General features: G+C 36.0%; 1 protein-coding gene across 2 annotated transcripts in view; it reads right to left on the bottom strand.

Annotated features, from left to right (window-relative positions):
- Positions 1-6,804: 6,804 nt before the first annotated feature.
- WDR26 (WD repeat domain 26) overlaps positions 6,805-27,955 on the bottom strand; it is a 38,643-nt gene continuing 17,492 nt past the window's right edge. For both annotated transcript variants that reach the window (XM_020879473.2, XM_020879471.2), the window contains exons 8-14: positions 23,792-23,932; positions 20,506-20,625; positions 18,460-18,605; positions 18,094-18,172; positions 17,696-17,825; positions 13,909-14,094; positions 6,805-11,251 (exon numbers count right to left, since the gene is read on the bottom strand). In XM_020879473.2, the coding sequence (XP_020735132.2) occupies positions 11,226-11,251; positions 13,909-14,094; positions 17,696-17,825; positions 18,094-18,172; positions 18,460-18,605; positions 20,506-20,625; positions 23,792-23,932 (828 nt within the window). In that variant the 3' untranslated portion in view covers positions 6,805-11,225. The remainder of the gene's footprint in view (positions 11,252-13,908; positions 14,095-17,695; positions 17,826-18,093; positions 18,173-18,459; positions 18,606-20,505; positions 20,626-23,791; positions 23,933-27,955) is intronic.

The following is a 27,955-nucleotide window of genomic DNA, read 5'->3' as shown; positions in this document are numbered from 1 at the left end:
CAAAGCCTGACAGCCACCTTTTCATGCCACACAGATGACAAAGGAATAATATTGTCCAAATCTGCTTCCCCACACCTGAACTTTGAGAGATAAGAAAGCTCCCCAGTGGAACTTTTTCTTCTGTGGCTCTCCACTTTCTATCTGGTATTATGGTCATTTATATGCAATTCATCTCTCCTACTAGACTGTATACTCCTGGAGGGCAGAGTATATTCTTATTCATGTTTGTGTCTTCTTTCTGTTGCTCCTGGCACCTAATACAGTGCCTTGCACACAGAAACAATAAATTATTGTTGAATGAACAAATAAATCTGACATAGAAGGGAGATGGATTTAGGAAGTAGACAGCTCTGGGTTGAGATTTTCAAGCCCTGCATCTTCCAGCTAAAGTTATTAACCTTCTCAAGCCTCAGTTTCCTCGTGTGCAAATTAAAGATGATACTACTTATAGGAAAAAAAAAAAAGTAAATCTGATTGTGTTGTTCTATTGCTCTTTCAGCTTGAAGTCTTAACTGATGTCCTTTACGTCAGAGAAGTCAGAAGTAATGGAACAACATAATCAAAGTCTACCGTCTGTTTTCGAGGCAGTCACATTATGGAATGTTCTAAGACATGCTAGGTTAGGAAAGGAGACAGCTGTATTTGGTGCAACTGAGACTTGTGAAGTGAAATTTACTCACAAATAATATTTTGTCAGTAATTGTGAAGAATTATGTACTAGGTATAATTAATTATTCTCAAATGTAAATAAAATTGTTCTAATATATGAAAACAGGCAGCAAGATAGAGAAGGGAAATCTTAAGTTCCATGATAATCTTATTATCTAGATTGGTGCCACCTGAATGTATGTACTTTAGGCCAGATTTACTATTTTGCAATGTAGTATAACAAAGCTTGAAATATTCTTGGTGTAGTGACACTACAGTGAATAAGGTCATTCAGAGAATGGGCTGTTACGCCTTTGTGAGAACTTGTCAGTGAAGCCTTTTGGGTTTAAGCCATATTTACCATGAAAATTCTAAAAAATAGTAGTCAAACTGTATTGCTGTAAATATAGTCTGAGGACTGAGGGTCATTCAGAGCCTTACGAGTTAGCATTGTGAACTTCAGTAACCACAGTAATAATTACCTTTAGGACACAGATGTTAAAGGGATTGATTGGTACTGAGCTCAAATTCTCTTCAGAATAAATTCTTTGATAAAAGCTGTTTTTGCTTTCAATTGTTTCCCTCTGAAGCTGGGTGAGGAAGAGTGAGTGGGTGGGCAGTCCGAGTCAGCTGGCTAAGAGTTCAGAGGTTTGACTGTGGCATCCCTGCTGTGTATTTGGTTTGCTGCTTCCATTTACAGAGCAATCTTGGTTTCATCTGTATTAGTTCCCATTCAATATTAGTGCCTAGTCAAAAAGCGAGTCAGCTTAACAGAAACTGAATTTGCTGTTCTGCAGTGGAGCACCTTGTGTGTAGAGGTTGAGAGGACTAGTAAGGTGCCAAGTTACACCCTACCACATCACCTCTCTCCAGCCATCTCTCATATTCTTGGTTCACTTTTAAACACCCTGTGTTTTATCAGTTTCCACTTTGTTACTGACCCAGGGGACATAGTTCATCTTGAATATGATATTCTAAGTACCATATACTCTTAGGGTAAGAGACTGGCACTTGAATAAGGAAGGAGCTTGAGTCCTTCATGTGTTTTCACAGCTCAGTTCATCCAAATTGATAACTCTGAAGGAGAGGATGTAACAGGAAATCAAGTTTTAGTCTGATCTTATACTTGATCTGATCAACAGCCTATTTCACAGACTGGATGCAAACCAGGTGAGGGTTGAACTAAACAGCTCAATTAAAAGCAAGTTTGGCTGCCACTGCATCTAATCTCTAAGAGATCTGCAGGGCAAGGCTAGTCTTCTGGTGTAAGTCTATATAAAATACTAACTTTGGGGAAGACAATAATAGGACTAGTCCACGTTAATTGGTAATTTTCTATTTTACCAGCTACAGTAATCAAACCTAAGGGCATTCTTGTTTTATCCACAATCCACTACTTTCCCTCCCTCACCCTATTTTGAAGCCAGTACCAGACATTACATATGTAATATTTTTATAAGTCCTAATATCATACGTAAGTTGGTAACTACTTCGTACCAAACAACCAATTGGTGCTCTGATTTGCCCCACTGCCTCAAGTTTTACAATTTGTTCACATCAGGATCCACCAAAGATCTGTACATTTCGCTTGATTAGTCTTGCTTAAGGCTCTTAATCTACTAAATTCCCTCTTTTCCTTTGCATTTTGTTGAAGAAATGGTTTCATTTGACATAGCAATCAAGTCATTTGTTGTGTAGAACTTGTAGTATTCTGGCTTTTGCTGATTGCATCCTCTGCCATAAACTCTTAAAAAAAATTGTAATTTTACTGTGTACATTCTCACCCATCACAATGCTGTCTGATAAGATAGTTAGATCCTTTCTTAGGTAAGGGAACTAACTATGACAGCTTAAGTACTTGTCTAAAGTGACATGCAAGTTACAGGATTTGTATTCAGGTCTGATGATTCCAAAACCACTACTTCTAACCACTACTTTATAAAGTAATTGAGATATTCATATTTACTATGGAGGTTTTCTTCTATAAAACTTCATAAGCCTGTTTTATTATATGGAGAACAACCTAGAATTTCAAAGGTGTCATTTTCTTCTATGAACTACACAATTAGAATCAGTCAAGTGGGCCCTTAAATGTTGTAACTATCTTTGACAAGTTTTAAGTCAATTTTTAATCCAGGGTTAAGTGGACATCTATAGACCAAGGAAGGTTTGTATGACATAGTGGCTAAAAGCATAAGCTCAGGGGCACCTGGCTTTGAATCCCAGCTCCTTCATACCAGTTAATTTATTTAAACCTACTTCCCTCATTTGTAAAATGGAAATTAGTATTTGCCCCATGAGGCTACCTTGAGAATGAGAATTAAATGAGAATGAAATGAGTGGCTCATCCGCAGTGACTGGCCTAAAGTAAGCACCAAATACATTAGCCCAAAGGAATACCTGTTCTGTAATCGTGTTACTTAATAATCAACTAGTGTATAGCGTTGTGGTTGAAAGTTGCTCAGCAACTCTTTGCAACCACATGGACTATACAGTCTATGGAATTCTCCAGGCAATTCTACTGGAGTGGGTAGCTGTTCCCTTCTCCAGGGGACCTTCTCAACCCAGGAGCTGAGGGGGTCTCCTGCATTGCAGGTGGATGAGCTACCAGGGAAGCTCAAGTGCTGTGGTTGGCCCCTCTCAATACCATTCTTGCTCCTACTTTTAATTCTTGGTCTCACTGCTAAAGTAATATAGCACAGTCCCACAGTTTTCAAAAACCACCAGTAAGTGCCAGCTGACAACATACAGTTAGTTACCTCATGTGTTAACAAATCTGACTCATAATCTGAAGATGGCTTAGAAATCTAAAAGTTAAAAAAGCCTTCAGTTGAGTTCCACGTGCACTTGGATTTAGGAGTTAAAATCACAGGCTTTGGAATAAAAATGAGTTTGAAAATCCCAATGCTACCACCTATTAAGTGTATTAGTTTTCTTAAGCCTGAGTTTATCACTGAAAAAAAAGTGAGCAATACTTGCTTACAGAGACAGAAGTTTAAATAATGTATATAAAGTACCTGGTATCCAGTAAGCACTCCCAATTATATACACAAACATTAGGACAAAGTATACAAAGGAAAAGGAAATTAAAACCAAACCAGTTAATTTATCAGTTCTTTGTGGACAAGGAAACAAAATCTTACTGGAAAGGTCTTCATGTGGATCCATTAGCAGGGGAAAAAGAACCCATTTGAACAGTGTGAAAGAACTTTTAGAACAAATTTTTCATTGATAACACAATCAAGACCGCTTTTCTGAATTCACAGGCTGCAAACTGGTATTTTTCCATTTGGGGGATGAGGGAAAGTTAGTATTTGGAAATTACTTGGTACACAACTCCCAATTCAATATGTAGCTGCATTTTAATATTATATTAAAAATGAAATGAAGCCACACAGGACTTAAAAGAACATTAATATATTTATTTGAATTATAGATACAGTCTATCACCATGGCTAATTATATCTTAAATAAGATGTTTTCCCTGAGGCTATAAAAAGAAAAAAGGCTTGGACTCATTACATCCATTTAATACAGTGACCAAAGAAGCCACTGATCTCCACATCAGAAAAGGAAATGCTCATGGTAAGCACACTCAAGTCTGAGGGAGCAGAGCCCACTACCATAAAACCAGTGGCAGGCACCCAGAACTGCTGGAAGTACTGACCACTCCAGTATTCTTGCTTAGGAAACCCCATGGACTGAGCACCCCGGCCGGCCACAGTCCACAGGGCTGCAAGAGTGAATGTGACTGAGCATGGGCACCAGTGACAGGATGATGGGCTGATTTTGGGGTTGAATGTTTACAGGTTTAAGTCTTTCTGGAAAAAATGTCAAGTCATGAAATGATGTTAAGACCATCAACTTTTCTCTTGCTTCAGTGGAAGAAAATTGTGTTTAAAATCTAACTCTCTACTCTCAGATTTATTAAGGTTGGGAAGTTTTCTATACCTGCTGGGATCTGGCATGAAGCTTTAAACAGAGGGATAATCTGACTAAGCTAAATCTGCCAAGTGTAGCTGTATATTTAAAGACTCAAGTAGAAAAAGTTCCTCTTACCTGTTGATCAAAGTGGCAACCATACCTCTGAAGAGGGGAGCAAAGTACTCTCTGCCTCACCACTGACTCTCCACTCACTGCCTGCCAAATACAGATTTTCCACATTTGAACTTCCACTGTGAACGTCATTCTTAGCAGTAAAAATCATAAAGCCTACTTCTGTAGTAATTCACTGATGGGCAGTTGGTTTTCATTTTCATAAATACAAGTGTACTATATAGCTTTGTATATATTGGATGTGTTCTCCAAGGAGATATTTAAAGAACTATATATTTGTTATGAAATAAATTTTAATTTCAAATTGGAAATCTATTTTCGCCCCTTGTCAGCATTTCCACTGCCTAACTGCACAATTTCAGATGTAGTAGTATTTTTGAAACTTTCCAGTCCTGTGGCTACTGCTAGGTCTTCCAGATTTGCTGACATATTGAATGCAACACCTTGATGGCATTCATCCTTTAGGGTTTTGAATACTTCTACTGGAATTCCATTGCATCCCCTAGCTTTATTAACAGCAGTGCTTCCCTAAGGCCCACTTGACTTCACTGCACAGAATGTCTGACTGGGTGACTGACCACACCATCTTAGCAATCCAGTTCATTAAGGTCTTTTTGGTACAGTTCTTCTGTGTGTTCTTTCCATCTCTTTAGCATCCACTAGGTCTCCACCATTTCTGTCCTCTATTGTGCCCATCTTTGGGTGAAATGTTTCTTTGGTATCTCCCAATTTTCCTAACGAGATCTCTACACTTTTCCTGTTTTCTTCTAGTTTTATAAACTGTTCATTGAAGAAGGCCTTCTTGTCTCTGTGCTGTTCTTTGGAAATCTGTGTTTAGTTGGATACACCTTTCCCTCTTGCTTTTTGCTTCTCTTCTTTGTTCAGCTCTTTGTAAAGCCTCCCCAGACAACTACTTTGCCTTTTTGCTTTTCTCTTTGGGATGGTTTTATTTGCTGCCTCCTGTATAATATTATGGACCTCCGCCTGTAGTTCTTCAGGTACAGTTAATTAGATCTAATCTCTTGAATCTATTTACCTACACTGTGAGAGCTGGACTGTAAAGAAGTAAAATGAAGTGAAAGTCGCTCAGTCGTGTCCAACTCTTCGACCCCATGGACTATACAGAGTCCATGAAATTCTCCAGGCCAGAATACTGGAGTGGGCAGCCTTTCCCTTCTCCAGGGGATCTTCCCAATCCACGGATCGAACCTAGGTCAAGGCAGATTGCCAAAGAATTGATGCCTTTGAAGTGTGGTGCTGGAGAAGAATCCTCTGTCCCTTGGACAGCAAGGAGATCAAACCATTCAAACTTAAGGCAAATCAACCCTGAATACTCATTGGAAGGACTGATGCAAGCTGAAGCTCCAATATTTTGGTCATGTGTTGTGAAAAGCCGAATCATTGGCAAAGTCCCTGATGGTGGGAAAGATTGAGGGCAGAAGGAGAAGAGGGTGTCAGAGGATGAGTTAGCTGGATGGCATCACTGATGCAATGGACATGAACTTGGGCAAACTTCAGGAGATGATGAGCGACAGGGAGGCCTGGCGCACTGGAGTCCATGGGGTTGCAGAGTCAGACATGACTGGGTGACTGAACAACATTTTTGAACATGAAGCATATGGGGCATTTCCTTTAAAATGCAAATGTTCCTGAAATTTTTCAAAATTAATCCACAATTACATACAATAGCTCTTTAAAAAGGTAACTGGCTAAGCAGGGCTTTGTTAGACACTGCTAAAACACTGCAGGTGAATCTATGGATGTCAAATTCAGCAAACTGATTGTTCTAGGTAAAAAAGTACTATTTAAACACTCAGATTAATGGCTATTAGAGTTAACACAGCAGAAGTTATTCATTCTGTTTATTGAATTAAAAGGGAGTACAAACAATTGGTTAAGTGCTATGCACTGACATGGAAAAGATGTATTTAAAAAAAAACAACAACAAAAAAACCCTAGGAAAGCAAATCAAAGTTAATGTAGTTTCAGTTGAACAAAAATTTAAAGACATTTAATATACTACACATTTGTAAAATAAAAAGTTAACAAAGGGTGTTTTGTAAATAATTAGTACAAGTGAAAATAAATATACCAGAGACCTGAAGTTTTTTACGCTTTAATGAAATAATAAAGCAAAGAAATTTAAACTACTAAATATAATCTGAGAGGCAGTTAAAAACAAAAAACACCCCCCCCCCCAAATTGAAGAATACAATCCTTTGAAACATTTAATCAGTCCATAGCAAATAATTATTACATACCAAAAGCTCTAAGTGTTAACTAGTTCCACCACAATGCCATGTAAATCTTGACAATTTAGAAATCTTGAGATCAACACTTAAGTTCTTTTCTTGATCTCTACAGCTTGGTTTGTAAATACACACATGCTTTTGTGGATCTATTCCCCTCGCCACATACACACATTTTCAAGGAGCCAATAAAATTTTTTCCACCTGTGCCTAAAAATGTTCTGATTCAGTTTTAGCACATTTGACCCTGATGATGAAAATGTTTCAAGTTAAAGATGGGGACACAATTTCAGTCTTATAAAAATATACCAGTATTAACCAAACCTTAATTCAGAGAGGGCACTTCACATGTGCACGAGACTTTCAGTAAAACTGATAAGAACCCAGAACAGCTGTTTCTAGCACTTATTAAGTACTCTCTCTCTTTCATACAGATACAACACACACACACACACACACACACACACATTTTTATACTATTAGTTTCATTAAATCCAGGCTATCTGGATTAAGTAGATAAAGGATGGGTTTTGTTTTAGCAACTATAGGGCAGCTACTATAGCAATAGCTTAACAACACCGAAAATTTTCAATTAAGTTCACCCTGTTTTTAGAAAGTGTCTAAGTGTAAATGCAAATTCACCTCTTAAAGTTAGCGGTTTATATTAAATCAGGTATGGTTTTTGAAATGGAAGTCATGTTTTCAGGAACAACCCCAAAAATGTTGCTAAAATTTAAATGAGAAAGTAAAACAAAATCAAGATAAACATTTTAGATATGGGACAAAAAGGATATTAAGAAAAATGTCTTCTTTCCTCCCCATTCAAAAGTAGTCATTCTTCTGCTGTGAAAGAAACTGACATGGATGTTTCCCTTTCAAGAGATGTAAGATATATTTACCAGTGTGAGCAGAGGTGTTAGGGTCAGTTCTCGTGTGCAGGAACCAACATCCTAAAAAAGAGAATTTCAAGATGGGGAGGGGTGGGGAAAAAGGGTTTTCTATTAATGTCATGTAATGCCACTCTAGAGGGACAACACTCCTAATAATAAAAATCACCAAATTACTGCTAGTGTGATTTTAGATTAATAAAATATTGACAAGTCATTTTAATTATTTTTAAAATTAGGTAATCCCTTTTTGTTCTCCCACCCACTAAAATGGGCCAATTTGTAGGGGCATTTGCAAACGAAATTTCCTCTGTTTAAACTACTTACCTGGTTAAATAGAACATTTACCTGGCCAGTGATAGAAATGTAGCTAGCATGAACACTAATAAAATACAGAAATAAAAACTGAAGCCGTCTTCCCTCCCAGCTAATTCCCTACTCTTAATTCACCACCCACACACCCATTTTAGGAACCCCAAATCCAACACTGTACTATTAATAACCAGTTATTTGGAGGAAAAAGACATTTAATTTCATACGTGCTCTAGCCCTTGATCAATGAATAGTTAACAACAAAAACATTTTCAAGCACATGGAAATGAGCCTACTAACCTGATTTTTGGAGCCAAAATTCTCCACTCTATTTTGACTTATGTGCAAAAAGTATTGGTACTTTTCAGTTTATACATTTGTTAGTATCTTGCAGCTGGCTTGAAAATATTCTCACCTCAAGCCTAGAGAGACTACAGCACAATCAGAGGTTTTCATTTGACAGCTACGAGTTAGACCATCCTGCTATCAGGTTCTTTGTACCATAAAATCCTAGGTTTCTTCATTTATTTCACTTTTCTAGCACAGTCACTGCACGGCACATGCATGAAATAGACGTTTACAGCAAATTGGCACAGCAAAGTACCAGTATAATTGGCAGAAGCTGCCAATTCAGACAGACTTGGAACACAAACTCACCTAGCTGCTACAGAAACCTTTGCATAGTTGTTACTCCGTTTTAATGGAGTTATGTTCTTGTAAAATGTGCCTCACTTTGCCTCCACTTTTTTAAAGTGTTCTTAACTGTACTTCAGAAGCACTCTGCAGACTCAGACCTAGGGGTGGCTGGGTGAAGGACAGTAGACTCGGAGTGCCAAACTGGCCCTGAACGGGCACAAATCCCAGTGCATGTCACACATGTACCATGGCACACTAATGAAGTTCGTCAACAGCTGTGGAGTTTCTATGCCCACATTTTGTTAGTGATGTTGCCACAGACATTGGGGTAATTAATGGCTTCAGGGTATACATGGATCACTTAAAATATGAACGGATTTAACTGTACTGAGGTAAAGAGAAGTTGCCACTTAATTATATACAGTTACCAATGAAGATTTTATTCAAGCTTAAAGTAAAAAGTAATTTTAGTTAAGAAAAATGAAGTACCAGATAAACTGTAACATATAGTTATTTTAACTTAGAAATATCAAAACAGGAATTCTTGATTCTCTAAGTGGTGGTCTCTGCAAAATGGAGCTTAAAGAAATCTTTTACATTACCAATTTGATAAAATAATCTGCTGACCACGATCTGTCATCTCTTCTTACTATGAGCTTCTGGGAGAATCCGAGCTATTTTAAGGCCAATTTGTGTTTTCTTTCTTCTCCCCTTCCCTGACTTGACCATTTCTCCCTGCTACCCTCCTGTTAAACGCCCCCCACCCACACCCCCCACCCACCAAGGAAGAACTCCTGACATCCAAGCCTTTCTTTTCTTCTTTGTGGATCCTGAAGAAGTCTGTTCATGGTAATAATATACATTTGGCTGGGTCAAAAGGAAACAGTGTTAAGACTTTTTCTTCACCAAAATCTTATTTTGGAGATATTCCCACTCTTCTCAATGTAACAGCTACAGTCACTATATTCATCCTCTACTGAAAAGGGGAGGGAATTTCAAAGGAGACTAAGTATGTTGTATTCAGCTGTTACGGGATTTTAAAAGCACAATGTGAACATCAGGCTTTTGGCGTATTTTAAATGTGAAATTCTCAAAAGTGCTTTTCCATGAAGGAAACCTTTCCTTAAACTAAACAGGGAGGGGAGAGGGGCACTACCCACAGCACCAGTTTAGAATGAGGTTCAGTGTGGCGATATCTGAGAAACTGAGGAGAAACAGTCTTTAAACTTATGTATCCCTATGTCAAAATATTAAGGGCAATTAGATAAATGATTATGAGGTTTTAAACCCAGTTTAAGTATGTTTCTAACCTGCTGAATTCTTCTAACAAGCTCAATTATACTATAAACTTCCAAAGTGGTTATATCTGCTGATTTCTATTCTCTTGCTAGATGACACCAAAATGATTCCCCAAATTGAGAACTTGGAAGAAAATTTGTTGAAAACTTATATGGACTACTGATCTCTCATGTTGGTACAAATTTAAAATTCTCTTTTTGAATCTTGAATTTCTTCAAGATCAGGTACTGATGTTCCTTCGGGAATAAAACAAAAGGGGGGAAATCTTCAAAGCACTACTCTGAATTTTCTGTATAATGTCCTTGCAAGTACTGTTTCTGACCATGTCTCATGTGGTATTCCAGAAGAGCATCAGTTTATACTGCGTATCTAAGTCATAGAGGAAACTCTTTTTTTAGCTGGTTTAGATTCCAAATGTATACAAATGAAGTCACTTTAATCCTATAAATACTTCTTAATTTATTTTTAAAAAATTGTGCTGTTAACCCTTTTACGGGGCAACAAGCTATGTGAAAAGTACAAAACTTTTTGTCAAATGTAATATTGAGAGTGCTTTTGACATAGTTCACTGGTTTATCATCTGGATCAGTATATACTGCGCAACGGGCAAGGCTAGAATCCATGAACCAAGCTGCAAAGATCTCAAGCTAAATAAGGCGGAAAGATTTGGAGAAACAAAAGAAGGAAATTCTTTCCTATCCAATGTATACTCTTCAGACTAATGCACTCTTTCTATCAAGCCTTCTAAACTGTTAAATAAAGTTTTCCAAACAAGCATTTAAACTTCATTACACAGAAGAGCAACAAGAATGGTATCCTGCCAGACAAAAGGCAGGAGGGAAAAAAATATATATACTGAGTTCAATGGGTAAGCCTGAATGTAGCACAGTTCTTCACAACCGATGGGGGGATAATTCAACATGGTGTCCAACAACGTTCTAACGACGTGCTTCATCTCAACTGGTTACTATGAAGCAAGGTGTAAATGTTTGGCCCCAATCGGGCTTCAGAAATGGTTCTTTTTTCATGACGAGCATGTCAGTCCAGCTATCAATCATGTTTGTTTGCACCAAATCCCAAGCCATTAAAATACGACTAATTTTAAGTTAAACAGAAGTCGTCTGCTCCAAATTCGCCATCAACTATCCATGCTACTGCATTCCTCTGAATGAAGACAAGATGAAATGTGTATTGGCGGAAAAGAAGAAGAGGGGAGGGGGAGAAAAAAGTTACCAGTTAGAAAGTTTTGAAATCAGCATTATGACATCACAAAGTATCTTAACATTAAAAAACAATCACATCAAGGCAAATTCTTGGTATTTTCATCATGATCATTAAAACTGTGTATCACATCCTAGGCTACATATTACAGTCTAAACCCATGATTATTTTGAATATTGGAGAACCCAAGTGAATAATCATGTTGGAATATTATACTTTAGAAGAGAATAAAGAACATCTGGCAGTCCAAGGTAAAACTGCATTTTAACTATGTACTGGGTTGGCCAAAAACTTTGTTCAGTTTCCCTATTTTTTACAGAAAAACCCAAATAAACTTTTTTGCCCAATCCAATATTGAATTGTTTTAGTGCCTCAGTTTGAAACTCTGTAATATGACCCTACTTTGTGTGTGTGTGGGAAGGACAATGTGTCAACAGCTCTATTGATATAGTTCACATACTCTACAATGCACCCGTTTAAACTGGACAATTCAGTAGTTATTAGCATATTCACACAGGATTATACAACCAGCAAGGCAATAAATTTTAAAACATCTTCATCACCATTAGAAGTCAATTAACAATCCTAAGCAATCACTAGTCTGCTTTCTCTAAGGATTAGCCTTTTGGGATGCTTTCATACAAATGGAACCACAGCAGGCACTCTTTTTTGTCTGGCTTCTTTCATAGCATATTGTTTTTAAAGTTCATGTTGTAGCATGTATGAGTACTTGATTCTATTCCATTTTATACAGTCCTCAAAAAAAAAAAATGCAGTATGGGTTGTTACTGTTATAATAAAAGGTTAGCAATTCTTTGTGGAACTTAAGTATTTTTAGTTAAATGACTTATAGTATATCTTAGGATACTTATGGTTTTGGAATGCCATTTCCTTAGCTTCATCTACATTTTCCCCAAATGTCTATTCCAAAAAGGTATTAATTAGAAAAAATGTTTTCGAGCAAGGGAAAATAAACTCAGAGGATACATTAATGAAAGGCATGTAACTAAGTATCTAGTTATAAAGAAGAAGTTTTCTTATTGTAGGTATAAATGAAAATCTTTTAGTGCTATACCCATTTGCAAAGCACAACTGAAAATTGCTTAATTTGACCCAGTTCTTACAACTGGACTAAGTCTGTCTCACCTACCATAATAAGTATCCACAATAATTAAATTACCAAATAGCACTGCAACACTTATTCCACTGTAGTGGAGGCACAAACATATCCTTAAAGCTATGTCTAAAATAAATCTACTTACAAGGTAAATCTGTTATTATATACCTAGTATTTTCCTAGTTCTTTGTATCAAATGTTTATTTTAAGAAATAATTTCCAAAATAACTAATAAAGTTAGAAAAGCACATATAATCTCAGTTATAGATCTCTAAAGTATCTATGAGTAGGCCTTGAAACCTAAAACGGGACAACAAACACAGCAGGAAATCAATAAAAGATTTTTTATTTTAGCTAATTCCAGAGGTGTGTTAGTGAAATCATGTCAGGTAGTGATCTACAAATACAAAAAGGCCCTAGAAGGTTCTGAGTAACTCAAGAGTAGTTTTCAAACTTTTTGAGCTATGTACTCTACATGCTTTTTTACCCTTGTCTTTGGCTGTATATCCTCACCTACTGGTGAGATCTGGTACAGATAAAAGCACAGAGAACATGCTTTTAAGCCATTTGGGCTACCCTGACAACCCGCCTCCTCTGAGAATAACTGAGAGCAGTTGGTCATCTTTCTTACTAAAACACTTAGGTGGGACACACTGTGAACCAAAAAATCTGTTTATCCGTTTCTAGGTAAATTATTTCCTTCTAAGCAAACTAAATATTTCTGCTCTGAAAAAAGAACAGGTAAGTCATTTACATCAAATTTCTCATTATCTCCTCTTTCTAGCATATCTTGCTCAATTAAGCTATGTCCTTAACTGTTAGCTTTTTGGCTTTGGGCTTTCTTCTGGTATCTGAAAGTAATGGAAAACACCTTTCAGACTTAGATTTGAAGACCTGGTAGCACTCTACAAGTTAATTAGTCTTGCCATGCTTCAGTTTTCACAAACTGAAAATGAGGACAAAAACACTTCTCCATTTCTCTTGCAGGGCTATAAAGATGTTATGCAAGACAGTGTATATAAAGGGCCTAGCGGGTTACTAGGCACATAGGTACATGATGAATTCTAGTTCCATTCTCTTTCTCTATCCATCATGCACAGTTCATGCTAGTATGCTACATGGTATTAACAGATATTCATCTGTGAGGGTAAAACCATAAGCAAGATCATTCTGAAGTTGTTCAAATTTCATATACTAGTGAGTTTTCATAAGCACAGAAGTATAAAATACTAACTTGCCTGTAAATGAGGTGGTATATTCCTGCTTATTCTCACCACTGTCATCAATAAAACAAACAAAAAAATACTGTTGCATATTAGCTGAATTAAACTCCTGTGGAGTGAGATACAGTGTACAATCTTTAAATGAGGGAGAAAATCTATTACATCCTTCACTCTAAAGTACTGCCTAAAAGTGCTCCAACGTTATGATAAAGTAGGCAAGGTTTCACTTGGGAAAACACGAGAATACTGTGCAATGGTACCTTCAATATTCTGGTGGTCTATAAAAGGCGCTGGTCCCCATATCCTAACAGTGCCGTCATCTGAGGCGCTGGCCATCATGGATGGAATCTGCGGGTTCCAGCTCACGCAGTTGACTGTACGTGTGTGCCCTGTCAGCTCCGCAATTGGCAGTTCACTACGTTTGTGCCAGATGTAAACCTTGTGATCTGAGTAACAGTAATTCAGAAAAAAGTTGGCAAAGTGTAATAGATTAACAAAATGGATTGATTTTAAATTTACTGCTCATTACACACAGAACATTTAACTTATCAGACTTGAAAGGACAACAAAAATGTGAATAATTTAACATATTATTTTTTGAAAAACCCATTTAAATTTTAATAAAATACACATTTTCCCCCTGTTAAAAATGACAGACTAGCTTGCAAGTCATCACAGAATCTGCAATATTCTGTAATACATAATGTGTAATCACAGTCAAGACCACTGAATATAAACAAATCTAGGATGGAGATAAATTCCATGGAAATAGAGGTGACAGAGAAGCAATGTATCCAAATTCAAATATGGCAATTAAGATGACAGCTAAATATTGATTGCTTACAATGTTCTAGGTGCTAAGTAACTATGTTATTTAATCTTCATCACCATCAGGAGGTGGTGCTTATCCCTTTTATGGATGGTAACTGATGAACTGCAAGTGTAAGCAATCTGCTCATGGTTAACAGCTGGTAAACGGTGAACCTGGGATTGAAATCCGGAAGTCCTGCTCACGTGTTTACTTGTGAGGCTAGACAGCTGTCCTACAGCTGTATCATAATATGACTGTGTGGCAGTCTATTTACAATCTCATCAAGTGCCCATAAAAACCAAAAACCCCAACAACTTTGTTTCTTTGGATAAACGAATCTTCAAAAACAAAACGCAACAACTGTCCAGTACAGAGTAGTGGTTCAGAGTAAGGGCTGCAGAGTCAGACTACTTGGCTCACACCCTCCCTGTGTCCCTGACCAGCTGTGTAACTGGGCACACTTCCCACTCCCTGCAACTTTTCTTCTGTAAATGGGGAGTCATACTTACCTCATCATGTTATGAGGATAAAGTAAGTCTGTATATGAAGAAATGTTTTGAACAGAGTCTAACACACAGTAAACACCATGTATTACCATAAAGAGTTAACTAAATCTAAGTGATGGTTCTTGAACAGACAGCAGAACCCCAGGGTGAGTTAGAAAAGTGTCCCATCTCAAGAGCTGTCACTCAATTAACATGATTAATGTGGGAACTTTCAGCAGATGTGCTGCTTACTGAGGAAACTTTACAGTGGTGAATATGTAACAAACTTGTGGTAAAAGAACATGCCCTGGTTTCAAAACTTACAAAGATAAAAAGTTGGAACCACTGTTGAACACTTTTTTGTGTATGGGAAGTGAAAGTTAAAAGGAACTCACTGAAGTACTGAATTTATCTTTCCTAGAAGGTATTTGTTAGTTCAGTCATTTTTGAAAATAATTTTTCTTGAATAAAATAAAACAAACAAAAGGAAAAACAAAATGCCCAGACTAGCTATGCTTCCCCTTGGACAGAGCAAGTCCACAAAGAAAGACTATAGGCTTTCTTGAAAAGTGACAATGCAACTGAAATCTGCCTACATTTGGATGAAAAACGCTTTTGAGAACACATATCCAAGGAGGATATTTATTGAACATGCAGCAAAAATTAAAGATCTGAGCAGTCAAGGTCAGAATGACAGGCCTTCTGATAAAGTTCTGCTTACTTTATCAGTTTAAGGAATCCAGTGCCTGTGCAGAGGGAAAAATAAGTTTTTCTCTTTATTATCAGCACAATGAAAGGCTGGAGTAATGGCCTTGGAGTAACTTTTAGGGGGAAATGCTTCCTATTGCTCTATCTTATGTTGACATTCATGTATTTGGGGGTTTGGAAGGTTCTTAGAATATATTTCTTACAAATAAACGATGAATGGATTACTGTGGACATCCTGGGAGATAGCATATTTTCTATAACCACTTTGGTGTTGAAAACATTTTTAGAGCCATTCTAAACCACCTGAGTCATGAGAATCCTAATCTCTTTCCTTCACAGTTATGTTTCATTTTTAGCCCTAAATAGAATGTAATGTGGCTTAATTACATTGTTCATAAGGCTTAGTTCTAAAGTTAGTTTGGGCCAAAAAAAAAAAAAAAATATTGGCATCACTAGGGATAATGGTGGCAATACCTATTTTTTTTAAAAGTACTTCTATGCTATGTATTATTTTTAGAAAGAGTATAGGGGATTGTCACAGTTGGTAAAGGATCCACCTGCCAATTCAGGAGACATAATAGATGTTAGGTTCTATCCCTGGGCCAGGAAGATCCCCTGGAGGAGGAAATGGCAACCTATGCTACAGTCCATGGGGTCGCAAAGAGTTGGACACACACAGACACACAAAGATACACATGCCAGGAAGATCCTCTGGAGGAGGAAATGGCAACCTATGCTACGGTCCATGGGGTCGCAAAGAGTTGGACACACACACACACATGATTGTGAGGCATAATTAAGAGGGGTAAAAAACCCCACCAGGAGCAGGATTAAATAGCGCATGGGGAAGGATCTTCAAGTAGGAGGAGCTAAAAAGCATGTAGAAGGCTTAATATGTTTAAATCATATCAAACAGAAACCAAAGGAAAATCTAGAAGAAAATAACATGATTAAACTAACAGATCAAAAAGATTTTTTGATGGGAAAGAAGTGAACTCCCAATTGTTACCTAGCAAGCCACTGTCTCTTTTCTTAATCTTATCTGAATGACTTTTTTAGAGGAAAGAAAGAATGAAGTCATATGCTTCATGTGAAAAATCTAAATCTCTAAATGTCTCTTTGTCCCAATCTTTAAATACACCTTATACACAAAGGAAAAACTCATGTGTCACCTTGTGATCTTCTCTACTGAGATCAGTTTTTTTTTTTTGTCAAGAAAAGGAAAATAGAAACATCTCACACAGTAACCGAATGTTACCAAGTATTCACCAACATAATCCAGTTCCTTGGTCTATCTTGGAAAACTAGATTCAGTTTTTAAAAAATGACTTAAGTAATTTGCTGCTATATTACTACAACAGCTAAGTGGGTACTCAAGAAAATGTGTTGAACGAAAATTTCCAATAATCTGCCATTATTTGTTTTTATCATCTTAAAATGTACAGCAACTTTTAATACTGCCTCACTTATCTGTGCTTGCATATTTTAAACAATTTGTTTTAAATTAGACTACTTGAGGCACGTGCCTGCCTGATATACTGATGTTATTAGACCAGAGTAAGTTATTTAAAAAGGCAGTAGTTAATTCCATAATTTGAGCTTTCCTGAGACCATAAGAATCCCATGGTCTCAAAGAAAATTTAAATTATTTTCTTTGGTCATTAAAGAACCACTGAAGATCTAATTATAGTCAATTTTGTCCAAGATCAAGTAAAACATAATTAACCTTGATTTCTAAGGTACTATTAACATCTGAAAACCATTAAGTCTCACGAAAAGAAAAATACCTACAGAAGAGTAATGACTTAACCAAATCTTGACTTGACACATGCACCAAACCCACTTCCACACAGCCACAACAGGCACTGCTGATCCATGACAATGAGGAGGACTCAAACCATTCCACGAAAAAGGAAATTAACAGTGTGCTGGATATTTCATCTTGAATTTGTTTGGAGACATGACTACCTTCACAAATTGAGAGAATTATAGAACTTTCAGTCCATCAATATATATCTGTGAATCAACAGAGATACGATTTACCTTCACTGCCACTAGCGATGAAGTCTTCATTATGGCCTCCAAAACATGAATGAATCGTATAAAACCCTTGTGTAACACCTTGATACTTTCTTACTAAAACTCTGTCTTGCAAGTCCCATAAATGAACTCCCTGTAAACAAAAGAGAATATAGGTATTTATTAACACAAAAGAATTTTGAAGAGTAATCTGTGACTATGCATTTGCCTGATGAATATTTCCAATTTCTATTTATGCAAAATGGCAATGTCCTGAAAAATTTCCAGTTGACTCCACAAACTTATGGATCAAACACACGAAGTAAAATTTAAGAATTCATAAAAATATTTGTTTATATATACTAAACCCCACAAATTTTAACTAAGCTAAATTTTCCTGAGAATTATATTAATAAACTTACCTGAGTTGCTACATTTAACAAAGCTAATCGGCCATTCTTTGAAATAGTAAAAGACATAATGGGATGATCTTCTTGTACTCTGTAACCAAAAAATAGTTTGTCAAAACCAACATACTAAGAATCAAGACATTCAAATTATTTAAATATAACAAATTTAAGTCTGTGATCACTATTACATATTATATTTCAATCAAGAAAAAGAATCTGAGTTAATAATTACTAAGCACCACTTGACTATCCACCCACATTACCGATCAAACCAAAATCATAATAAAAATAAAACCTCTTCTTTTGAAGAAGCAAGTTCTACTACACTTTTAATACAAATCAGATAACTGTTGTTTAATGGACATAAAGTATATTTACATGTTCCTATCTGTAAGGTCCTCGAAGTTATATCCCCGAATTCGCTGGTGTGTGTCTGATGCCAGAACAGTCTTCCCGTCACTCAAGCACCAAAGGCATTGCACTCTCACTCCTTCCCAAGAGTCAAGGAGATTACCATCTAAATCCTGAGAAGAAAACTACTATTAACTTCACTACTGAATAGCACTCAGAAAGCAAACAAAGAACCAAAAGAATCTTTTTCTTCCCCCCAAAAGAATCTCTTAATATATCTTTTTGTAATATTTATCTTTTCCTGAGACTGATCTCAACCTAGTTGTTCCTTAAGTGTTTTCAATCATCAAAATTTATATAGGTCAAATTTCATTACAATACCTAAGGGGAGGGGGAAAATCTTAGTAAATCTATCTTCCCTTCTACCATGCATAGATAAAAACAATAAATACAAAGAAAGAATCCTTAAATTTCAAGGGCTCGAAATTTTTGGAAAAGAATTTAAACATCCCTTTAAAATACACTATACTGGGATTTGTACTATAATGTTCACAAGTCGTGATATGTAAAAAGATAACTAACTAACATGAATTATAGCTGTATAAAACTTAGGAATCTGTCATGATGTTTTAAAAAAAGTCACCAAATTTGTAACATGCTCTACCGAGTAAAGCTCTTAGGATCATTATCTTCCTGAACATTCAACGCTCTAAGTGGCAATCCTATTTTTACAGGTCAGGGAACTACCAAGTCATGTACCCAGAAGGATTAAACACTGTAAGGGACGGCAAAGTCAGGAGAAACACACAAGGCCACCTTGAATCCAGGGAATTAAGAACTAATGGCTTAAATGCCAAAATGTACAGTATGGTGACTACAGTTAATAATACTGTATTGCATATGTGAAAGCTGCTAATAAAGTAAATCTTACAAATCCTCATAAGAAAAAAAAATTTTTCTAACTATGTATGGTGATGTTTGTTAACAAGACTTATTGTGGAACTCATTCTGTAATACATACAAATACTGAATCATATGTCATACACCTGAAACTAATGTAAAAATATATGTCAATTATATCAGTCAATCAGTGAAAGTATAGCATTAGCCCATGGAGACAAAGTCCAGACATAAAATGTTTAAATTAGTATATTATAATCGTACTGACCACTTAAAATAACTTAAAGAAAATCAGGGGTGTATCAATAAACTGTATTGGGACAACTGGGGAAAAATTAAATGACTTACAACCATGCTGAGAAAATAGCACACTAGATTCCATGAGTCTTGCGTGAGCTTAATGAAACTGATAATTTGTAATGGCGACATAAAAGTCTTTATGATAAATGACCTACACTGAATGATTTGATGGGGTTATGATATTTAACTTTAGTCTTAAATAAATCTAAAAGGACCTACTGGAACCATGCTAGGTAGTGATATGAGACATGAAATCTAGATAATAGAGAGTAATGACACTGCATTTGTATCATAGTCTACTTTGTCATAAGACTTTTTACCTATTACTTACTTTTATTATCCCAACACTCCAAGATTAATAGAGCAGGTAATGATCAGAAGACACCTCAAATAAAGAATGGAAATTTTCCTGGCAACATTCATCACCACTTTTATTCCTCAAAATTTTAAAGTCAGTCTCCTCATGAAATACAGCATTTTTCGAGGAGGTGGCGGGGAGGGACAGGTAGGGGGAGGAAGGCCGAGGGAGATACAAAAAATCCAAAGGGCTAAAGACCTCCCCACCAAAGAAATTAAATACTAAACCTTTTTGTCCTATACATAAGAAACTTATTTATTTATAAGAACAAAATGTTTAGTAGGACAATCTTTTTTTTAATGTTTCACTAAATTCAAAGCCTATACTTCATATAAGCACTTGAAATGTTTTTTTTTAAAAAGAAAAAGATTCCACAGAAAGTTCTATTGGACAATGTTTATCTTAAGACAGTCAAGTGGGTTTTCATATATTTTATAAGTTATCAAGTCAAGTGAATTCTTTATTTTTACAAAGCTAAATTTGCAGGCATCTGAAGTAGGGCACTAAATACTCACACACTGATAGAACTGCCCACGCTGACCTCCAGTCACAAAGCGTTTCCCATCTGGATTCCAAGCCACACTTGTTAAACTGTCTTCATGAGATTGGCTCATTTTTGTCCTTAGCTCTCCCGTCTACAAGGAAATAAAACTGTGGATGAGATCTTCAAGATACTCCTCTGAAGGGAATGTATAAAGAAAAAACAGAAAAAGGATAGTAACTGGGATATCTGGTTAGTTTAATACTCCTAATTAGTGAAGTAAGCTGTTTAAATTGGCCTTATAGAACAATACTATAGCATTCAAAAGAGAAATTAAGTACTTGAAAAAAACTCAGGAGTCAAAGCCTGGCATAGGTGATTCAAAGAATAGCTATGAGATAAACTTCAAACAGAACTCTAGTCTTAAATCAATTACATGCATAAATTAAAACAAGTAATTTTCCCCAAGTACAACGATGAAAAGCCCAGCATGACATACCTATTTCTTCTGAGTTCTCACTTCTCCTTAGTTCACAGTTCTTTATTTTATTCTAAAATTGTAGTTCATGCAATTAGCAACTCCTTAAGAACATGATTAATAGGCAGAAAAACTATGCCCTTAAACTAGGCCAAGAGTGTAGGCAGTCTAAATTATGTTAATTTCGTATCTGATATGCTCAAAATGTAGAAGGGAAAATGGGAAAACAAAAATTATTTTTATGATATACAACTTTATTTCAATTAAAAGTAACAGAAAAGAGTGAAGGACATTTGCACTGTTTAGCGTACTCATTTTAAAGCATTCCCAACTTTCCCAACTAAGTAAGACTATTTAGTTGGTTACAACCCTCAGACATCCTCCTGTTATTTTTTCTAAGTTATTCAACTTAGAAGGTAGACACATACCAGTTAATCTAGTCTTGATTCCATTTTGTTCATGGATTAGAAACAGGATCTGAGAGATTAGAGCTTCCCTTGGGATAATAAAAAGTACATGGGCATAATTTTCCTCTGAGAAATGGGTAATCAAATTAAAAAAAAAAAAAAGGTGCATGATCAGGAAATGGGGCCAAGTAATAAAAGCAAAAAGGGCACAAAAACCAGAATGTCTTCCTTACACTGAAAAAGAAAAAAAAAATCAGCAATCTTAAACCCTTCCCCCATAGTGTTAACTATTCTCAAGTCACGATCTTCTGTGACTGTGCAGTTTAGAAACACAAATACACATGCAACAGCTGAATCTTCACCATTTTCTATTCACAGTAAGTTCTGAAGGCAGAAATGGGTCTTTTCCTCTGTTATGCTCAGGACTGTTTTGAGTATGAAGCCATTACAGGTATCCCCAGCTTTTTGAAAGTTTGCCTTGTACCACTTGGCTTTTACAAAGATTTATACTAGTACCTGTTTTTGCCAACCAAAAGACATCTGAAGAGGATGTCTGCTTTTACGAAAAGTGTCTGTGGAAAGTGAAAAGAGTGTTCCATGTTTCGCAGGGAGTTGTTACAGAGGCAGCATACACTCTGAAGGGTGCGAGTGGCTCCTTCCCAGGAACTACACTCAGCATCTCAGCACCAAGCTGCCATGGCTCTGAGCTATGTGAGCACCTGCGCTTTATCTTGATTTATTTTATGCATCATTTAGTAAGATGTGACCTAAGGTAACTGCTTCTTTATGCCATTGCAGCTTATGAAAAATTTCACAGGAATAATTACTTTCAGATAGCGGGGGAAACCTGTAATTAGGAATCTACATAAAAACTCAAAGGAGCAACTTTGAAAACTGACTTAAAAGGACCACCCTTTTAGAACAAGTCTATGACATAACACACAGTAAAACAGTTAAGCTAGAACATAGTTTAATTGTCCAGAAATTCAAAATTGAATTTAAAGAAGACTACACAGGCTGACTCTCTGTTGTGTGACTATGACCATGTACTTCTCCTCCCTTTGAGGGGGCGGAAATTGTCTTTTAGGTCAGATTCCTTTTAAGCTTGTTTGAGAAGCCATCTGATCTACTCTGTGCTTTGCCACCCTGAGCCCAATTACAAATACAACACTGATTCAACACTAGTTTGATAAAAAAGGCCTAGACACATTTTGGGAACAACTGGGATTTTTAAATTACGACATGAATATTAAAGAATTATAGCTAAAATAATTAGAGAATTATAGGTAAGATAATGGGATTTGATTATGTAGGAGAAAAGTACTGTTAAGGAGATACATGTTTAAATACTTAGTGGTAGAATATCACCTTAATTTACTTCCAGATGTTTGGGGTATGGATATATAAATATGTATGTTTGTATGCAAGCATGTATATACACACAAAATGTTAATAACATCATCTGCTGAATCTATGGTGGCATGGATACAGGTCATCCTATATTCATATTTCAACCTTTCTCAATATTTCAAAATTTTCTTAATAAAGAAACTGGGTTGAAATATAAATCATACTGTAGAATTAGATTTATGGCACATCATCTTCAGGTACATCTTAGTGTTCATCTGTCTTCTATACCATCTTATTGAGTCATTTCTACGGAGCTTTTATCTTTACTCTTGATAAAAATCAACTTACACATGGGTCCCCAAACTCAAAACCATATCCCATCAGCTTATACTTATACACCCAAACTGTAGCCTGAACTATTCCCCTGCCGAGAAGTTAAAAAAAAAAAAAAAATCATCTAACCAGCCAGCTTGTGGAAGAAACTTAAAAAATAATTTTAAATGATTAACTAGAAGGTTTCCAAAATAGAGCCAACAGATGATAGAGTGAACTCAGTGCTGAGTTTTTCTAAAATGGAACCCTAGATAAAGTGTTTAAGTAACTCTTGATAGTAAGTACTGTAAACATCATTTAAATCTACTAAATGAGATTGTAACATTAAATAGAGGTAAGGAAATGGTGCAGTTGCCACTGGAATGGAAAATTTGGTGTCATGCCTGGATGTTTTCACACTTGAAAAGTAAGTTTTGTATAAAACTGTGCAACTATAAAACAACTGTAAAATCTTTATTGAGGTACAAAGTATCACAGTAAAATAGTACATATTAAACACTACAAAGTACAACATCCCTAAAAATACCTACTGATCATTCTTTCAAAAATGCTATTATGCTCAACAAAATATTTAAATTTATAAATCTGGACACCTGGGTTCTATCTGATGAATTAATTATCTTTTATAAGAAATATATCATGGGAATTTAGGTTGAATGATTTGGTTCTACAGATCATGAATAAAGTTATAATGAAGATGTGTAGTACGATTATACTTTATAAAGACTAAACCAAGGATGAAATTGGCTCACTTGTACATTCCAAAGCCATAGCTCAGAGCAGTCATCTGGGCCACAGGCAACAAGATAGTTGTCATCAGGACTCCATGCAATGTAAGAAACGCCGTAAGCATGTCCTTCTAATGTTTTAAGCAGTTTTAACAGGTGTGTATCCTAGGAGGGAAAACAGACAACTTAGTTAACTCTCATTTCTAAAGTCACTGTTTTTTGGGCATAAGAACTTAAATAGTTACAAAGATGCGCTTTGATAATATAGTTTAATCTGAGGACATTTTCACAGATTTTGCCTATTCCCTGCCCCTAAGAGAACCTCTAACTTGCTTCATAAAGACTCATTCATGCTGCAACATCCCTTAAGCATCTACTACACATAAGGGCACTGAATGCTAGATGGAAATAAAGATGACACAGACTTTGTACTTAAGAAACTTTAAAGGAAACTTAAAACAGGTATATTAAAAGCTATACCCTCCTTTTAAAAACAGTTTTAATGAGTATCTTAGCATAAAATTCATCCCTTTTAAAGTATATGATTCGGTGGCTTTTAGTATATTCAGAGATTGTGGAACCATCACTACTATCTAACCTGAGAACATTTTCATCACCCCAAAAAGAACCTCCATACTAAGTGGCAGTTATTCCCTATTCTCCCTTCCTCAAGCACTGGCAACCGCTACTTTCTCCATGGATTTGTCTGTTATGGACATTTCATATAAACGAAATTATACAGCATGTCAGTCTTTTGTAATTGGCTTCTTTCACTTAGCATGACGTTTTCACGGTTCATTCCTGTTGTGGAATATATCAGTATTTTATTCCTTTTAATTGTTGAATAGTATTCCATTTTATGCCTATACCATATTAAGCAACATTTGGATTGCTTCTACTTTTTGGCTATTATGAATGCTGCTGCTACAAATATATGAGTTTCTGCATAGACCCATGTCTTTATTTCTTTTGGGTATATGTGTGGGAGTAGAATTGCTAGGTCATATGCCAATTCTGTGCTTAACAATGTGAGGAGCTGCCAAACTCTTTCTTAAGTGTTTAAACCATTTTACACTCCCACCAGGAGAGCTACCACTTATTTGGTGCTAATCAGTATTAGCACTATTCACAATCAATCTCATTTAAATCTCATAAATCGAAAAGGTTAAGAATTATTCTCCTCCCCCATATTATAGGAAAGGACATGAAGATTGAGAAGTTAGAAACAACTTGCCTTTATTGATATTATTACCAGGGATTTGAACCTGAGGTGCCTGACTCTAAAGCTATATAGGGTGAAATATATAAACTGCAAACATGGAAGTGGCAAATGAAAAGACTGGAAAAATTGACATCTTTATTTTAGACTAAAGGGCTAAATCTTATCCTGCAAGTGAAGAACCACTTATGATTTTTAAGCTTGGGAATATACAATATACTTGGCTTTAGGAAGAGAATTCATTAACAGTGTGGAAGAAGAATCAGAACAAAGAGAGACGCAGAGTAAGGACACTCTTAATGAGCCAGCACAACAGCCACATAGTTAAGACAAGAAATGGGCCTTAAACTTAACATGGTCAGGACTGAAAGAGGTTGTGGGACATAAAACTGACATGAGAGGATGAGACAAAAAATGTTGAAAGACTGTCTCTAAATTTCTGTTTTAGGGAATAAAGATGAATGTAAACAGTGTGAAGGAAGCAGAATTTGGGAAGACTAAACTAATGGAGACCAGTTTTGGTTAATTCCAATGCTGATGGAAATTCCAATGGTGGTGACCTACAGTGGATCTGGAACTAGTCTGATAAAACTAGATTGGGAATTTGTTCTGAAAGTTCAAGTTTACAAAGCCATTACTTCTGACTCTTCTTTGGGAAGATGCTAATAGGCCTGGGGTATTAGATCATAGTATCATTAGGTCAAAGTAGCCTGCATAATTTAATAAGCAAGTCAAGTCTTTTGGACTAGCCCAGTATCTTTTAGGAACAAATTTTCATTCATAGTGGTGTTTTAGATGTATACAAAGATTTGCTTCTAAACTAATGACAAACTACTATAGAAGTATTTAACTAAAAACCTAACAATTTCATGCACATTAATTAAAAAAATAGAAAGATGTGAAAAGTTGAAAACAAATGAGAATATTAATATTATATCTTCAGAAGTACAATGTCTTTATAAAGAGTAACCTATTCCAAATGGTAATATCACATTCATGCAATCCACTTAATTTTGCTTGGATTCTGAGGAGGGGAATGGGTAAAGTTCTTTATTGGGAAAAAAGGTAAAAAAACCTGTTAAAAGAAACTAACCACTGGAATAACATCAATTCAAATATTAAGGTACTCTCTATATATTCTTTCTATCCACTAAAAATATACATTCAAAAACAGAACTGATTTTCTTAACAAGTTTTTCAAATAGTATTTGACATAGAAAAATACCATGATACCAAACTCTAAATCACACTGTATCTCAGATTTAAATGTAAGCACTGACTCTGCATTTCCCAAGCTAATCTGGACATAAAAGCCCTTTACATGTAACCACTGTTAACATTTTACATAACCAGTATTCTCATAAAAACACTTTGGGAAACACTGGCATAAAAGTCAGAACTCTTTGGCAAAGTATAGAAGATCCTCCTTGATCTGTTTGCTACTTACTTCATGAACCTCATCTCCTAGTCTACAGTCTTCACCCAAACTGCCCAGTCACATTATCTTTCACCTGAGGGCCAGCTATAAGGTCTTGCCTAAATAATACAATTCTCCTTCATCTCAGGCTTACTTGTCATACTTTATCTTGCTTTCCAATTCCAATAGGATCTCTTTTTTGAGTTCCTGTAGCATTCACTAAGAATAATTACATGTATTATCAGAAGCCCAGTCTGACTTCTATCAAAAAGGTCAAGCACACAGCAGGTGCTCAATAAATACCGATAAACAAAAGGGACTCATACACGGCTGCTAGAAGAATATATGTAATAAAGAAGTTTTGATACGGCTGCTTTCTTTTCAGACATGTTGTAAGTAACTACAGAATGAAAATACTTCTTATCATAATTCAGTTCAGTCACTCAGTTGTGTCCGACTCCTTGCAACCCCATGAACTGCAGCACGCCAGGCCTCCCTGTCCATCACCAACTCCTGGAGTCTACTCAAACTCATGTCCACTGAGTTGGTGACGCCATCTAACCATCTCATCCTCTGTCGTCCTCCTGCCTTCAATCTTTCCCAGCATCAGGGTCTTTTCAAATGAGTCAGCTCTTCGCATCAGGTGCCAAAGTACTGGAGTTTCAGCTCCAGCATCAGTCCTTCCAGTGATAAGGTTGTGATGGATCCCAACCTATTTTTCTAGTCACAGTTCCCATGCTTTGCCTTACTCATCCTATTTGCTTACTAAATAGCAGTTCTTGTACTTGAAAATGCACTTCTTTATTTTCACTAACCACACTGATATTCAGTATTTCCTTCACTCCTGAATACAGGCAATTAACAAGGCAGCATTGGGTGGTATTAGGTGACTGTTAATAATGGAAATTTCAAATATTTTCACATATTATAGCTTTGGATATCTCAAAATTTTATGCTTGTCACTACTTCTAAATTCTTGAAGTTATCAGATCTGCTACTAGAATCTGTTACTATACTTATAAAAAAGTAACATATTACCATACTGTATCTTTTTGTACTATTTTGATAATTATATTTCAATATAATTGGGTTTATCTTTATGATATATACTTGGGCTTCCTAAGTGCTTTGGATTATGCATTTAAAAATATTATTCCGAGGAGTGGGTCCATAGGGTTCAGACTGCCAGAGGAGTACATGGTACAATTAAAGGAAAAAAACTGCCTGCTTTAAGGCAGAGTAGATCTCGTTTATCTTTCTTCATTCATAGCATACTGCAGGTACACAAAAATTGACGTATGCTCTCAAACTGACTCTACTCTTTCTAAAATATTTCCTTCTATGGCCCCCCTTCTCAATACGATTATTTATACTTTTTGATTTTAGGTGAATGACTCCTAAACCAAATACATCTTAACCTATTTGGAGTCATGTACCTTCTTAATTGCTTGGCTGAAAGAAATGGAAATACAAATCTGTACATCACCTGATTATAAAGAAAGACAATTTTGATTTCTGAGGGAACTTAAAATTTTAAATCCAGAATATAATA

This window comes from Odocoileus virginianus, chromosome 11, assembly GCF_023699985.2.
Source record: "Odocoileus virginianus isolate 20LAN1187 ecotype Illinois chromosome 11, Ovbor_1.2, whole genome shotgun sequence".
Taxonomy (NCBI): domain Eukaryota; kingdom Metazoa; phylum Chordata; class Mammalia; order Artiodactyla; family Cervidae; genus Odocoileus; species Odocoileus virginianus.
The sequence above is the reverse complement of the archived record's forward strand: the minus strand, read 5'-3'. Positions and strand labels throughout refer to the sequence as shown.